Genomic DNA, 15,615 nt, shown 5'->3' on the forward strand with positions numbered 1-15,615 from the left:
CAGAACTGCACACAGTACTCCAGAAGAGGTCTCACCAATGTCCTGTACAACCACAACATTACGTCCCATCTCCGATACTCAAAAATCTGAGCAATGAAGGCTAGTGTACTAACTGACTTCTTAACCACTCGTCTACCATGTGATGCAAATTCCAAAGAATTATTTTCCTGAACCCTTATGTCTCTCTGTTCTACAACACCTGAGCAGAGGAGAAAGTGAGGACTGCAGATGCTGGAGATCAGAGCTGAAAATGTGTTGCTGGAAAAGCGCAGCAGGTCAGGCAGCATCCAAGGAACAGGAGAATCGACGTTTCGGGCATCTTCCTGAAGAAGGGCTGATGCCCGAAACGTCGATTCTCCTGTTCCTTGGATGCTGCCTGACCTGCTGCGCTTTTCCAGCAACACATTTTCAACACCTGAGCAGATACATGTCACAGAGAGGTAGATCATTAGCAGATGGGTATGACTGAGTATAAGGCTAAGTAAAAACACAGAGAGTTACATGTAATACTCTTGGGGAATATGACTAATTGTTCTGTTCAGTACAGTTCAGTACTAATTGTTCTGTACTACATTGCTTCCATTTAAGGTAACGCTATTATCTAAAGGCAATCACAGCTTATAATGCCATTGAAATAATTCACAGAAGTAGGGAGACACTGACCTAGGCTAACATTGATATCCTCAGTAATCTGGTGATGAAGTGCCACCTTGAACTGAATGGTTTGCTTGGCTATTCCAGAGGGCAGTTATGAATCAACCCCATTGCTGTGGGTCTGGAGTCACATATAGGCCAGACCGGGTAAGGACAGCAGATTGCCTTCACCTGAAGGACACTAGTGAACCGGGTGGGTTTACACAACAATTGATGGATAATTTCATGGTCACTGTTGCTGAGATTCGCTTCCAATTCCAGAACATATTCACTGATTTTCAATTTCACCACCTGCCGTAGTGGGATTTGAATCATGTCTCCACTGCATCCGTCTGGGTCTCTGCACCACTAGCCCAGTGACATTGTCATCTCCCCCATATTGAAGGTTCACATGTAGGAAAAGAATTCACTCAAAGGCCAAAAGAGGATTTGCGATTGGGGCATTAAATGATCAAGCAGAGAAAAACTTCAGCTAACTGAACACAGGAACAAGAGGATGCTCCCTCTCCTGAGAGAGATGAGAGGACAAAGACATGTAATAGTAAAATAAACACTTCTGTCACAGATTGGTCCACACATCTGATCAACAGTAGGTGACCAAGGGCAGGAAAGATCCAAGAAAGTCCAGGAGGCTTCCCAGAGAAAGAGCAGTGTACACAGGAGTGAAAAATCAATAAAAAAGGGAAGACCAGCATCAGAGGCAATGCATTGTCTCTCCCAGTGTCCTGTGTCGAGGTCAGATTTGAATGAGAAATAGATAACGCCCTCACCACTTCCCCTCCAGTCCATGTCTCAAGCTTTGGATTCAAGCTGTAATTTGGTTTCACTCTCTTGTTCCATCAGTTTTTTTCTCTCTTCCCCAAATCTTGGATCTGTTGTAGTCATCTTGGTTTGTTGCTCCCTTCTTAAAGACTCTTTCTTTAAGAAGTAATAGGCCATCAGGAAAAGGAGAAAGGCACTGCATTGAAACAGCATTTGCAGCCCGATATACCTGAGCAAAAAGAGAAGGTACAAAGCTGAATAGTATTGTTAATATTTTTAATCGTTTGATGACCCAGGGATTCTGCTCACAAAGGGAATAGTCATATGACAATACAGACTTTTGATGGAAAAATGACAAATTTTGCCCAATTTTCATCACTCATTCATCAGGATAATTTGCAAGAATACCAATTCAAAAGGGAAATCAACATTTATACTGCATAAGAGGAGACTGCTGATACATTTGTAAGTGGACTTGCAAGTGATTAGTAGAGACATTTTTCTGGAGAAGTCACCAGTTAGTGATGACTGACAATTAACTACAAGGTTTTCCGTTTATTTATATTCTTGTGAGTTGTCCTGAGGGTGCTAAATGAAAAAAAAATTGACAAAATGTTTATTTTTTTCCAGAAAGTTAAACAAAATCAATTAACCACTCTCTTCATTTTTCCTCTTTCTTTCTGATCCTTATGTATCTGATTATTTTCCCCATTTCCACTTTTTCTGTTTGATTCCAAAATGTAAGGCATTTTTTCCTTTCATGGAATATATCTGTCACTGGGTTGTTCACTAAGATGTGGACATCCTTAGAAAAAGCCAAATTTGTTTCCCAACTCTAATTTCCCCTTGAGCTGACTGGCTTGCTCAGCCATTTCAGACAGCAATTAAGAGTCTACCGCATTGCTGCAGGTCTGGAGTCACATGTAGGCCAGACCAGGTAAGGACGGCAGATTTCCTTCCCTAAAGGGCATTAGAGAACATTTACAATTACCACCAAGGGTTATGTGCTCACCATCATTGAGACCAGTTTTCAAATCCAGGTTTATCAATGGAATTCAATTTTGTATCAGCTATGGTTTGAACCCATGACTCCAGAGCAGTAAGCTGGACCTCTAAAACAATCCAATGACTTTATCATCAAACCACCATCTGTCACTTATCACTGAACACTGGAATGAAAAGTGTGGGAAATAATGAAAATGGCATATTTATTATTTCCATTCTATTATTGAACCCTTGCCCCTACAAAGGAAGGCACTGATGAGCTGCCTTCTTGAAACATGCATTTCAATAAGCAGACTCACAACATTACTGGGAAGGGAGTTCCAGATTTGATGACCCAGCAATATATTTCTGAGTCAGGATAGTGACTGGCTTAGAGGGGAACTTGCACTGATCTCATATATTGACTGCTCTAATTCCTCTGGGTGATATCAGCCTGACCACAGTCATTGGTAAGGTTTTTAGAGTCCATTGTTGAGGGTGAGATTGTGGACTACTTAGAAGTGCATGGTTAAAAATAGGGCTGAGTCAACATGGCTTCATCAAGGGAAGATCATGTCTGACAAATCTGTTAGACCTTTTTGAAGAGGTAATGTGCAAGTTAGACAAAGGAGAGTCAGTGGATGTGATCTATTTGGATTTCAAGAAGGCCTTTGACAAGGTGCCGCACAGGAGGCTGCTAAATCAGATAAGAGCCCACGGTGTGAGGAACAAGGTACTGGCATGGATGCAGGATTGGCTGACTGGCAGAAGGCAGAGTGTGGGGATAAAGGGGTCTTCTTCAGGATGGCAGCCAGTGACTAGTGGAGTTTCACAGGGGTCAGTGTTGGGACCATAATTATTCACGTTATACATTAACAATCTGGACAAAGGAACTGAGGGCATTGTTGCTAAGTTTGCAGTTGACAGAAGAAAGGTGGAGGGATAGGTAGTGTTGAAGAAGTGAGAAGGCTAGGAGAATGGGCAAGGAAGTGGCAGATGGAATACCATGTGAGAAAGTGCAGGCTTATGCACTACCGTTGGAAGAGTAGAGGCGTAGACTATTTTCTAAATAGAGAAAGACTTTGGAAATCTGTAGCACAAAGGGACTCGGGAGCCCTAATTTAGGATTCTCTTCAGGTAAATGTGGGGTTCAGTCATCAGTTAGGAAGGCAAAAGCAATGTTAGCGTTCATTTCAATAGGGCTAGAATACAAGAGCAGAAATATACTGCTGAGGCTGTGTAAGGCTCTCGTTAGACTGCATTTGGAATATTGCGAGCAGTTTTGAGTCCTGTATTTAAGGAAGAATGTGTTGTCCTTGGAGGGAGGGGGAGGGGGGGGGGGTCCAGAGGTGGTTCACCAGAATGATCCCAAGAATGAAGGACTTGTCATTGGAGGATCAATTGAGGACTCTGGGTCTGTACTTGATGGAGTTTAGAAGAATGAGGAGGGAGACTTGTTAAAATGTACAGAATACTGAAAGGCCTGGATAGAGTGGGCTTGGAGAAAGTGCTTCCACCATCAGGAGAGACTAGGACCCAGGGCCCAACCTCAGGCTGAAGGGATGACTCTTCAGAACTGAGATAAGAAGGAATTTTTTTCAGCCAAAGACGGGTGAATCTGTGGAACTCATTTTTCCATAGACCTAGGAAGGCCAAATCATTGAGTGTATCCAGTGGGGATGAAGGGCAGAAGTGGCATTGAGAATCATATCAGCCATGACTGAATGGCAGAGCAGCATCAAGGGGCTAAATGCCCTATTTCTGTTCTAATATCTTGTGGTCACATGATGCAGGTCGTGGCTTTAGAAAGTGTAGTCAAACCAGCCTTAATAAGTGTCTTGTCAATGGAAAGGTTATGTCACAGCAGTGAGCATACCTGACCCGGAAGAGGTCGAGGTTATAGTATCTGCAGGCTGCCTTTTTGCTGCATTTTGTTTCCCATTGGATGCAGGTGGTGTCAATTGCACTTCCATACAGGACTGGCCCTGGCAACCAAGCTATAGAAGAAAATCACAATGAGAACATATGTAATGTGGTTCATAATACTCTGAGTGTCCTAGACACATTCAATCAACATTGACAATGGTGCTACATTCACATTCCTCCAACAGCCCCGTGTACAATCTACCCCATCACTGACTCTACTCACCCATTTAACCCCCATCTCACAGCCACGTGTACACTCTACCCCCATCACTGACTCTACTCACCCAGTTAACCCCATCCCACAGCCCCGTGTACACTCTCCCCATTACTGACCCTACTCAGCCATTTAACCCCCATCCCACAGCCCCGTGTACATTCTACCCCATCACTGACTCTACTCACCCATTTAACCCCCATCTCACAGCCACGTGTACACTCTACCCCCGTCACTGACTCTACTCAGCCATTTAACCCCCATCCCACAGCCCCGTGTACACTCTCCCCCCATCACTGACTCTACTCACCCATTTAACCCCCATCCCACAGCCCCGTGTACATTCTCCCCCCATCACTGACTCTACCCACCCATTTAACCCCCATCCCACAGCCTCATGTACACTCTCCCCCCATCACTGACCCTACCCACCCATTTAGACACTCATTTCATGTGAAATTCTCTTCCTCAGTATGTAGTGGGGGCTGGGTTTTTTAATTTATTCAGGGCTGAGTTAGATCCATGTTTGACTGTCAAGGGAGTCAAGGGTCGCGGAGGGTGGATAGACAGGAATGTAGAGTTGAAGCCACAAATGGGCTGTGATGCTATCACATGGTAGGGCAGGAATCACTGGTAGGGCTGGATGGCCTACTGCTGGTCCAATGTTCCTTTGTTCCATTTAGTCTTCTTTAATGAGCCATTTGAAATGAAGACTTTTCCACTCAGTGAGTAGTTAGGGTTTGGAATGCACTGCCTAAATGTGGTGGGAGCCAGTTCAATTGAGACATTCAAGAGGGACATTGGATGGTTATTTGGATGGAAATGATAATGTAGGCATATAGGGGCAAGGTAAAAGGTTAGTTCTGGGTAACCAATGCAGATGCAATGAGTTGAATGACCTCTCTCTGTGCCATTACACTTCAGTGATTCTGTGATATAGAAAATGAACCTTATTGGATATTCACACCAAATTGTGAAGTTGACTTTCATTAAGTTAGACATGAGAGAAATCAGGAAACACCTCTCAACAGAAAGGGCAAATGGAAATATTCAACTTAATTCGCTATGAGTTTGGTGTCAATTAGTAAACTTCAAGATTGGGATTGATAGACTTTTATTTTCGTTGGGGTAAGGGTTTCAAGGAATGTGCAGCAACAGTGTGAAACTAGAATTGAACTACATATTGCAGAGCAGGATTGAGGGGCTGAATGGCTTCCTCTAGTTGCTATGATGTCATTGAAACATGTAAGATTCTTACAGAGCCTGGCAGGCTAAATACTGAGAGGTCACTTCTTCCAGGGGAGGAATCTCAAATGAGGGATCTCTCACTGACCTTTAACATGGAATTAGATCAAGGTAGCTTTGTACTTACCCAGAACACGGAACAGCATGAATTGAATCCCAATCGCCAAAGATTTATCTTCAGGCTTCACTGACCTGAAATCAACAAATGAAAAAGCATTTACAAAGGACAAGAGGAGGCAGTGGTGTAGTGAGAATCTCACTGGCAATTCAGACCTTCAGGCTAATGTTCTCGGGACTTTTATTTTTCTGCATTCCTTCATAGGATGTGGGCATCACTGACAAGACCAACATTCATTGCCCATCCTTAATTGCCCAGAGAGTAGTTAAGAATCAACCACATTGCTGTGGGTCTGGAGTCACATGTTGGCCAGACCAGGTAAGGATGGCAGATTCCTTCCCTAAAGGACATTAGTGAACCAGATGGGTTTTTCATGGCAATCGACCACGGGTTCATGTTTATCATTAGACTCTTAATTCCAGATTTCTATTGAATTCAAATTCCATCATCTGCCACAGTGGGATTCAGACCCAGGTCCCCAGAACATCACTTGGGCCTCTGGACTAAAAGTCCAGCGATAATACCACTAGACCATCGTCTCCCATGGGTTGAATTCATTAAAAATCTGGAAGTGAAAGTTAGTTTAATGACACCCAAGTAACTGTTGTTGATTTTTTGTTGTAAAAATCCATCTGGTCCATTAATACCTTTAGGGAAGGAAATCTGCCATCATTTCCTGGTTTGACCTATATGTGACCCCAAACCCATAGCAACCTGGTCACTTCTTGACTACCTCTGGGCAATCAGAGATGGGCAATATATCCAGTGATGCCCACATCCAATGAACAAAACAAAAAGCAGTGTTATTATTCTTTTAAATGCACATAAGGAATGTTTCGGTCCAACGCTGTGCCTGCTCTATAATGAGTTTGTCCAGTCAGATCATTTATAAAATTATATGGACTATGCAGCAAAGAGTGGGTCCATATTGCTCCAACTAAATGATACTAGATCCCACATTAGTCTCCTCCTATTGTACTGGTTGAGCCTTTCAGTTGATCAGCATTCCTAACCTGTTTAGTTCAGTTTGCCAGTTTATCTCCTGGCTGAGTGATGCCAATGGCTTGGGTTCAGCTTCCACCACCAGTTGAGGTTACTATGAAGGACTTCTTCTTATCCTCTCCTCTTGCCTAACGAGAGAGCAGCCCTATGGTCTGGTAGGACTATGGTGACTTCACTGATACTCCCAAAAATCCTATCCTTGGTCTTTGTCTCTTTCACTTCTGCATGGTGAACCTCAACAACATCATCCAAGTTAGCTTGACCTCTCCACCATCTCTTGAAGAAATGTCTTCACCCAGAGAGTTGATAGAAACCTCTACCACAGGTAGTGGTTGACATCAAAATGTTGCATATTTTCAAGAAGGAGATAGACGTAGTTCTTAGATCTAAAGGGATCAAAGGGTGTGGGGGAGGAAGCAGAAACAGGGGACTGGGTTGGTTGGTTGGCCATGAGCAAATTGAATAGCGGAGTAGGCTTGAAGGGCTGAATGGCCTACCCCTGTTGCTATTCTCTATTTTCTCTCACAACTTCATCATTGTAAATTGCCAGACTGATACCTAGTGAATTGGATAAAGAGGAAATTTCTTCTATTAATTATTGGTAGATTAAAGCCACAGTCTTTAGACCCTGCCACAAACTCTTTCTGGAGACAGATGCAGTCTGTATTCCCTAGTACTTAGAAGAGTATGAGGTGATTTGATTGAAACATATAAATCCTGAGGAGGTCTTGACAGGGTTGATGTAGAGGGGATGCTTCCCCTTGTGGGAGAATCTAGAATGAGGGGTCACTGTTTCAAACTCAGGGACCTCCTTTTAAGACAGAGAATTTCTTCTCACAGAGGATCATCAGCCTCTCTCTGCATGAAACGTGGTGGGATGACAGCCTTTTTAAATACAGCGGTGTATGGGTTCTTAAGAAGCAAGGCAGTGAAAGGCTATTGGGGTTAGTCTTGAACATGGAGTTGCCAGATCAATTGAAGCAAGCTTGAAGCGTTGGTCTTCCTCACCTCCTCCTCATATGTGAGACAATTCAAACAATCCCTCTTCCTGGCAAACGTCTGAAACTAAATGGGATTGGTTCCCATCTTGGTGTCACATTTGAGATAAAATCATAGAATCCCTACGCTGTAGAAAGAAGCCATTCATCCCATCAAATCTACACCAATACTCCAAAGAGCATCCCACCCAGACCCTGCATTTCCCATGGCTAATCCACCTAACCTGTACATCCCTGGACACAATGAGGAATTTAGTATGGCCAATCCATCTAATCTGCTCATCTTTGGACTGTGGGAGAAAAGCCACACAAACATGAGTGTAATAGTTAGAATGATGTCAACCAGGTGGATCTCATAGAATATGAGTTCCCTGATTGGGGCTGTTAACCTGGGCCAATCAGGGAGCCCTGGCTGACAGGTATAAACAGGAGTGTCCGTTCTCTGTACTGGCTGGCTCTGAGCCAGCTGGATCAGTGTCAGGTACTTACACGTGCAAATAGTGATGGATTACCGGCCTTCATGGAGTTAGTTCAATGTGGAAAACATGCTAACTCCATACGGTCACCCAAGATTGGAATCAAACCCAGGCCCTGGCACTGTGAGGCAGCAGAGAGCCACTATTCCATGTTGACATAGCCTATGCCATTGCTAAAACTGCTTACTTATGCCACCAAAAATATCTTCTGACGCAGTCCCTGCCTCAGCAACTTTTGCTGCTGAACCCTTTCTTAATGCCTTCTTTATCCCCAGATCTGGCTCTTCCAATGCATTTTAAGCCAGCCTCCTGCTCTTGATAAGCTCAAACCCATCCCAAATTCTGCTGCTCATATCCTTTTTCACACCTAGTCCTGTTCCCCTACAGCCCAACCCCACTTACTGATCTAAACTGGCTTCTGGTGAGACAGCACCTCAACTTTAAAAGTTTTATCATCCTTTTCAAATCCCTCCGTGGCCTCTTCCCTCTCTACCTCTGCAACCTCCTCCAGTTCCAGAACTCTGCAAGATCTCTGCGTTTCTCTAATTCCCCCCGATGGACACTCAACTCCTTGGCAAAAGTAGAAATACAATTCAATGAATATGCAGTTAAGCTTTTGGAGAAGCCAAGCACAAAAGATAGGAGGAGATGTAGACCATTGGCCCCTCGAACCTGCTCCACCATTCAATAAGATCATGTCTCACCTGTTAGTGTTTTGAATCCATATTCCCATCTACTCTCTATAACTCTCTGTTCCGTGGCCCGACAAGGATCAATCCATCTCCACCGTAAAAGCATTCAATGACCTTTGCCTCCACTGCCTTCTAAGGCAGAGAGGTCGAAAGTTGCCTCATGTAGCTGTGCCCTCAGTAATGAGATAAGAGGGACTCTGCTGGAAGTTTGGAACCAAAGCAACCAGATCATCTGTACCATCATCAGTTCTTGTGTTGGTAATGAAACCTGATCCAAAGAAACTCCATAAGGTCTGGTCTGAAATTTTCTGTCAAATAGGTGCACCCACACTGAAACGCTTGCCCCCCAGAGACACTGCTAATGCATGAGATGATGCTGTGGCTTTAAGAGGTCATCTTATCCTGTTTTTTTTTAAGAGAGGCTTTAAGGCAGAGGTACTGAGCTGTGTACCAAAACCACTCAAGTAAACAGCTTGTGAAGCCTTGGGTTTTTTTTCTTAAAGTTGGAACAATAGAAGCAGCCTGGCTGGGTGTGGCCACCTCTCACAGACCAGGATTTCAAGTTTGCTTTAGTTTTTAGGGTTAGATTTAGGCAGTAGCTGTCATGGGCTTGAAGAAGTAGAAGTTATTTTTCCTTCTCGATTTCAGCCAACGCTAGGAGTTCTCTTCCTAAGTGATGGATCGCCTGTGAGACAAAACCTGTTTTGCCTTTTTACCAAAGGGCTTGTTTATGGGATGTTACTATATTGGAACAGTTAATTAGTAATGTTAACTGTATCTAGTATTCTGTTAAGTTTTCCAGTGGAGTTAAGCCATTCTAGTCTCCTCTTTCTTCGGTTACATTTTAACTATAGTGTTTAAATAAATTGCATTTTTGCTTAACGTCGGGTTGTTTGACCAGCCGTATTTCATTTGGAATACGGCATTGTACATTTACTTGTAAAAATAAGAAAAAAGTTGGCATCTATGCTATTATCTTAAAATATTTTGAAGGGGTTTGATCTCATAGAGTCATAGAGATGTACAACATGGAAATAGACCCTTCAGTCCATGCCAATCAGATATCTCAACCCAATCTAGTCCCATCTGCCAGCATGTGACCCATATCCCTCCAAACTCTTCCTATTCATATACCCCTGGTCCATAACACAGGGCAGTGGAGAGGAAAGCAATGGAAAGGAGCTGTTCACTTAATGAGACAGTGCAGACATGATGGGCCGAATGGCCCACTTCTATTCCACAACAATTCTGTCATTCTGACATTGCAAATGTAAAATCCAACTTCTGCATCAAGATCAAACATAAATGGGCCTAATAAAGTTTGACCAGCTTGGCTTGAAATTCCCAAAATCAAGAACATTAAGAGCTAAATAATGGAAATAACTCACCTCAAGACCAAGATGAAAGAAGGTGTTTGGCAAAATGTGGCTACAAAACCAGCCAAGGTCAGGAAGATCATAAAAGGCAGGAGGAGCTTGTAGCACCCACTGCCACAGGAGCCAGGCTTCACCAGGGTTTGAGCCGAAACACAGGAACAATTGGCATAATTCTTTGAAGAGAGAAAGACACACAAAGAGGCAAGTTAATTTCTCAAAGGGGTTGCTTTAGCGAGTTTATTTACAGGATGTGGGTATCACTAAGTGACTGTCTCACAGGGTAACATTCTCACTCTGAATCACAAGGCTTTGGGTTATTTTTATTCGTTCACAGAATGTGGGCATCATTGCCTAGGCCACAATTTATTGAGTATCCCTAATTACCCATAGGGCAGTTAAGCATCAACCCCGTTGCTGTGGGTCTGGAGTCATAAGAGGGCCAAATCAGGTAAGGATGGCAGATTTCTTTCCATAAAAGGCATGGGTTTTACACCAATTGACAGTGGTCACCGTTAGATTAGCTTTTTACTCCAGCTTTTCATTGAATTGAAATGTCATCATCTGCCATAAAATCACAAGGCATAGGAGCATAAGTAGGCCATTTGGCCCATCAAGTCTTCTCTGCCATTCAAAGAGATCATGGCTGATCTGATAATCCTCAACTCCACTTTCCTGCCTTTTCCCCTTAGCCCTTCATTCCCTACCTGATTAAAAATGTGTCTGAATCAGTCTAAGTGATCCAGCCTCGACAGCCCTCTGCAGTAAAGAATTGCTCAGATTAACAACCCTTTGAGAGAAGAAATTCCTCCTCATCTCTGCCTTAATCTAATTCCCCTTTACTCTGAGACTATACCTGCTGGTCTTAGACTCTCCCATGAGGGGAAACATCCTGTCATTTCTGTCTAAGATGAAGGGGAATTTCTTCTCTAAGAGAGTGAGAATCTTTGGAACTCATTGTTACAGAGAGCTGTGGGGACAGCGTCCTTTTGTATATTTAAGGCTGAGTCAGATAGATTCTTGATCTGTCGTGGAATCAAGTGTTAATGCAGGAAAGTGGTCATGAATGTTGGATCTACCATCATCCTATTGAACGGTGGGTCAGAATTGAGGAGCCGAATGGCCTACTTCCATTCCGATTTCCTTTGTATGCCTTGTTTTGAAATTATGTCTCTTGGTCTTCAACACCTTCCTGGTGGGATCTGAAACTTAGTCCTTACAACATTAATCTATGTCTCTGCATTACTAGACCAGTGACATTGTCATCTTGCCCCATAATCATTATACCATTCGCCTAGGGTTCCTGATTACTAGCCCAGTGGCATTACCACAGCACCACCATCTTTTCCATCAAGTCTCACTCCAGAATTTGAGCACAGAGATCAAAGCTGATCGAAGGTTTTGGATGTGATATTAAAACAAGGCCACATCTCTCTGCTTAGCTGGATTTTAAGATGTTGTTGCACTATTTGAACAAAATCAGGAGACCTATCCCCCGTGCTCCAGCCAATATTGATCCTTCAACCAATATTTAGGATAAAATCATCGAGTTATTATTACATTGTTATTCGTGGGACAAATTAGCAGCATTGTTTCCTGGGTTATAACAGTGACTACACAAGGCAATAGTGTAGTGGTATTACTACTGAACTGTTAATTCAGTGATATAAGTAATGCTCTGGGAACCTGAGTTCAAGTCCCACCATGGCAGATAGTGGAATTTGAATTTAATTTTAAAAGTCTAATGATGGGTTGATTGTGGTTAAAAGCCCATCTTGTTCACTAATGTTCTTTAAGGAGGGAAACTACCATCTTTGCATAATCTGGCCTACATGTGACTCTAGACCCACAGCGATGTGGTTCACTCAACTGCCCTCTGGACAATTAGGGATGGGCAATAAATGCTGGCTTAGCCAGGGTTGCCCTCATCCCGTGAATGAATTAAAAACAATATGCCACTGCTGTAAGTACAAACAATTAGAAGCAGGAGTTGGCCATTCAGCCCCTCGATCCTGGTCTGCCATTCAATATGATCACAGCTGATCTCTTCTCAGGCTTAACTTCATAACCCTTTAACCCAGTACTAAGTAAAAATCTGTTTCCTCCTTAAATTTACTCAGTGTCACAGCATCCACCGCACTCTGCGGCATTGAATTCCATAGATTCATGACCCTTTGACAGAAGTAATTCCTCCTCAGCTTTATCCGAAAACTAGGAACTGTAAAGGACTTTGAGACTTTCGATGGCCATATGAAAATGCTACATAAATATAAGGTTTTCTTTTCTTTCACTGGCAAGTTCAGCATTTGTTATCCACCCTCATTGAATAGAATCCCTACATTGTGGAAACAGACCACTTGGCCCAACAAGTCCACACCAACCCTCTGAAGAGTAATCCACCCAGACCCATTCCCCTACCCTACTACTGTACGTTTACCCCTGACTAATTCACCCAACCTACACATCCCTGAACAGTACGGGCAATTCAGCATAGCCAATTAACCTGACCTGAAGATCATTGGACAGTGGGAGGAAACCATGCAGACACAGGGACAATGTGCAAATGCTATACAGACAGTCATCCAAGGCTGGGAGTGAATCTGGCTCCCTGCTGCTGTGAGGCAGCAGTGCTAACCACTGAGACACCATGCTGCCCGTTACAGCCTACAGGTTCTCCTTAAACAGCGGCTGACTCAGCTGGAATTATCTGCTCAATCTGCTCTGATTGATGTTCCACTGGCATCCCCAGCACAGTACTGAGGGAGTGCCGCATGGTCAGAAATGCTGGCCTTCAGATGAAACATTAGGCGAGGTCCACATCCACCTCTAAGGTAATTGTCTAAGATCCCACTGCAGTACAGCAAAGAAGGTCCCATGGGGTTTCCCTGGTGGCCCTGCCTATATTCATTTATTCCTTGGATGGCATGGTGATTCAGTGGTTAACACTCTGCCTCACAGCGCCAGGGACCTGGGTTTGATTCCATCCTCGGATTACTGTCTATGTGGAGTTTGCATGTTGTCCCTGTGTTTGGGTGCTCTGGATTCCTTCCACTGTCCAAATATGTGCAGGCTAAGTGGGTTAGCTATGGGAAATGCAAGGTTGCAGGGATATGGTTTGGGCCTGGGTGGGGTGCTCTTTGGAGGGTCAGTGTGAACTGAATGGCCTGCTTCTACACTGTAGGGCTTCTATTCTTGATTCTTAGTTAATGTAAAGAACAAAAGAGATTATCTGGTAAGACCACATTACCGTTAGTGGGAGCTTTCTGTCCACCAATTGATTGCTGTGTTCCCTACGTTACCATAGTGACCACACTTCAAAAGTACCTCACTGGCTTTTACTGGCTTTTACCTCACTGTAAAGGACTTTGGATCAGCTGAAGTTATGAAAGGTGCTACAGAAATGCAAATCTTTATGTCATAGAGTCATAGAGTTGTACAGCATGAAAACAGACCCTTCAATCCAACCCGTCCATGCTGACCAGATATCTCAACCCAATCTCGTCCCACCTGCCAGCACTCGGCCCATATCCCTCCAAACTCTTCCTATTCATATACCCATCCAAATGCCTCTTAAATGTTGCAATTGTACCAGTCTCCACCACTTACTCTGGCAGCTCATTCCTTACACATACCACCCTCTGTGTGAAAATGTTTTAAGGTCACCCCTCAGGCCTTTATCAACATTGAATCTACCACAGCTAAAGTTGTGAACTCAGCACTGGCCAGGGCTATTTTCTGTTATAACAGGTTGACTCAGATGATTATTATATTTTGTGTTTGCTGTTACTGGGCCTCTCTGTAATCAAACTGTGCAAGATCCGACAGGTTTGGTGAAACTATGCAAAGGAAAGGTGTGTGGGATAGCTAAACCAGTCCACCCACACTGTGTTACAACACAGAAGGTATGCAGGTATGTTAACCCATTATACTGCTTCTCTTTAGAAACTAGTAATTAAAAAGAGGCACTTACATGGGATGTGATTATCATAGAATCCCTACAGTACGGAAGCAGGCCATTCAGCCCATCGAGTCCACACTAACCCTCCGAATAATACATCATGCAGACCCACCCCATTACTCTATCCCCATAACCGAGCATTTCCTATGGCCAACCCACCTTTCTGCACATCTTTGGACTGTGGAAGGAAACTCATGCAGACACGGTGAGGATGTGCATACTCCATACAGTCACCCGAGGGTGGAACTAAACCCAGGTCCCTGGCACTGTGAGGCAGTGGTGTTAACCACTGAGCCACCGTGCCACCCATTACCAATGGCAAGATCAGAATCTGTCGCCTGTCCTTAATTGCTCTTGAATAGAGAGGCTTGCTGAGCTATTTCAGAGGGTGATTAAGGGTCAACCACGTTTCTGTGGGTCTGGCTTTGAACATAGCACATTACAGCGCAGTACAGGCCCTTCAATCTTCGATGTTGCGCCGACCTGTGGAACCAATCTGACCATCTAACCTACACTAGGAGAAAGTGAGGACTGCAGATACTGGAGATCAGAGCTGAAAAATGTGTTGCTGGAAAAGCGCTTTTCCAGCAACACATCCAACCTACACTATTCTATTTTCATCCCTATGCCTATTCAATGACCATTTAAATGCCCTGAAATTTGGCGAGTCTACTACTGTTGCAGGCAGGGCATTCTACACCCCTACTACACCCTGAGTAAAGAAACTATCTCTGATACCTGTCCTATATCTATCACCCCTCAATTTAAAGCTATGTCCCCTCGTGCTAGCCATCACCATCCGCGGAAGGTGCAGGCAAGACCAGGGAAGGGACTGAAGATTCCCTTCCCTCGGGTACAGTTCCAGGAATGAAAAAAATCTCAGTGCTGAGGAGAGATTGAAGAAGTCAGGAGTGTCCTCCTGGGAGAGAAAATGGTTGGGAGGAGATTTGGTAGAGGTTTTCAAACTCTTGAGTGAGAGTAGATAGGGAGAAGTTTTTCCCACTCGTAAAAGGATCAAGAATGAGATGGTATACATTTAAATTAATGTGTAAAACAAACAAAGGTGAAGTGAGAAAAAACAGTTTTGCTCAGCGAGTCGTTAGGGTCTGGAATGTACTGCCTGGAAATGCGGGGGAGGCAAGTTCAACTGAGGCTTTCAATAGGGGCACTGGATGGTTATTTAGATAGAAGTAGTGTGCAAGGGATATGGGGA

The 15,615-nt window shown here is 43.7% G+C and overlaps 1 protein-coding gene across 3 annotated transcripts in view; it reads right to left on the minus strand.

Annotated features, from left to right (window-relative positions):
* Nucleotides 1–363: 363 nt before the first annotated feature.
* Nucleotides 364–15,615, minus strand: part of slco2b1 (solute carrier organic anion transporter family, member 2B1) — a 95,629-nt gene continuing 80,377 nt past the window's right edge. For all 3 annotated transcript variants that reach the window (XM_072576783.1, XM_072576781.1, XM_072576784.1), the window contains exons 12-15: nt 10,460–10,620; nt 5,913–5,977; nt 4,277–4,397; nt 364–1,645 (exon numbers count right to left, since the gene is read on the minus strand). In XM_072576783.1, coding sequence (XP_072432884.1) covers nt 1,447–1,645; nt 4,277–4,397; nt 5,913–5,977; nt 10,460–10,620 — 546 coding nt within the window. In that variant the 3' untranslated portion in view covers nt 364–1,446. The remainder of the gene's footprint in view (nt 1,646–4,276; nt 4,398–5,912; nt 5,978–10,459; nt 10,621–15,615) is intronic.

This window comes from Chiloscyllium punctatum, chromosome 9 (assembly GCF_047496795.1).
Source record: "Chiloscyllium punctatum isolate Juve2018m chromosome 9, sChiPun1.3, whole genome shotgun sequence".
NCBI classification, from domain to species: domain Eukaryota; kingdom Metazoa; phylum Chordata; class Chondrichthyes; order Orectolobiformes; family Hemiscylliidae; genus Chiloscyllium; species Chiloscyllium punctatum.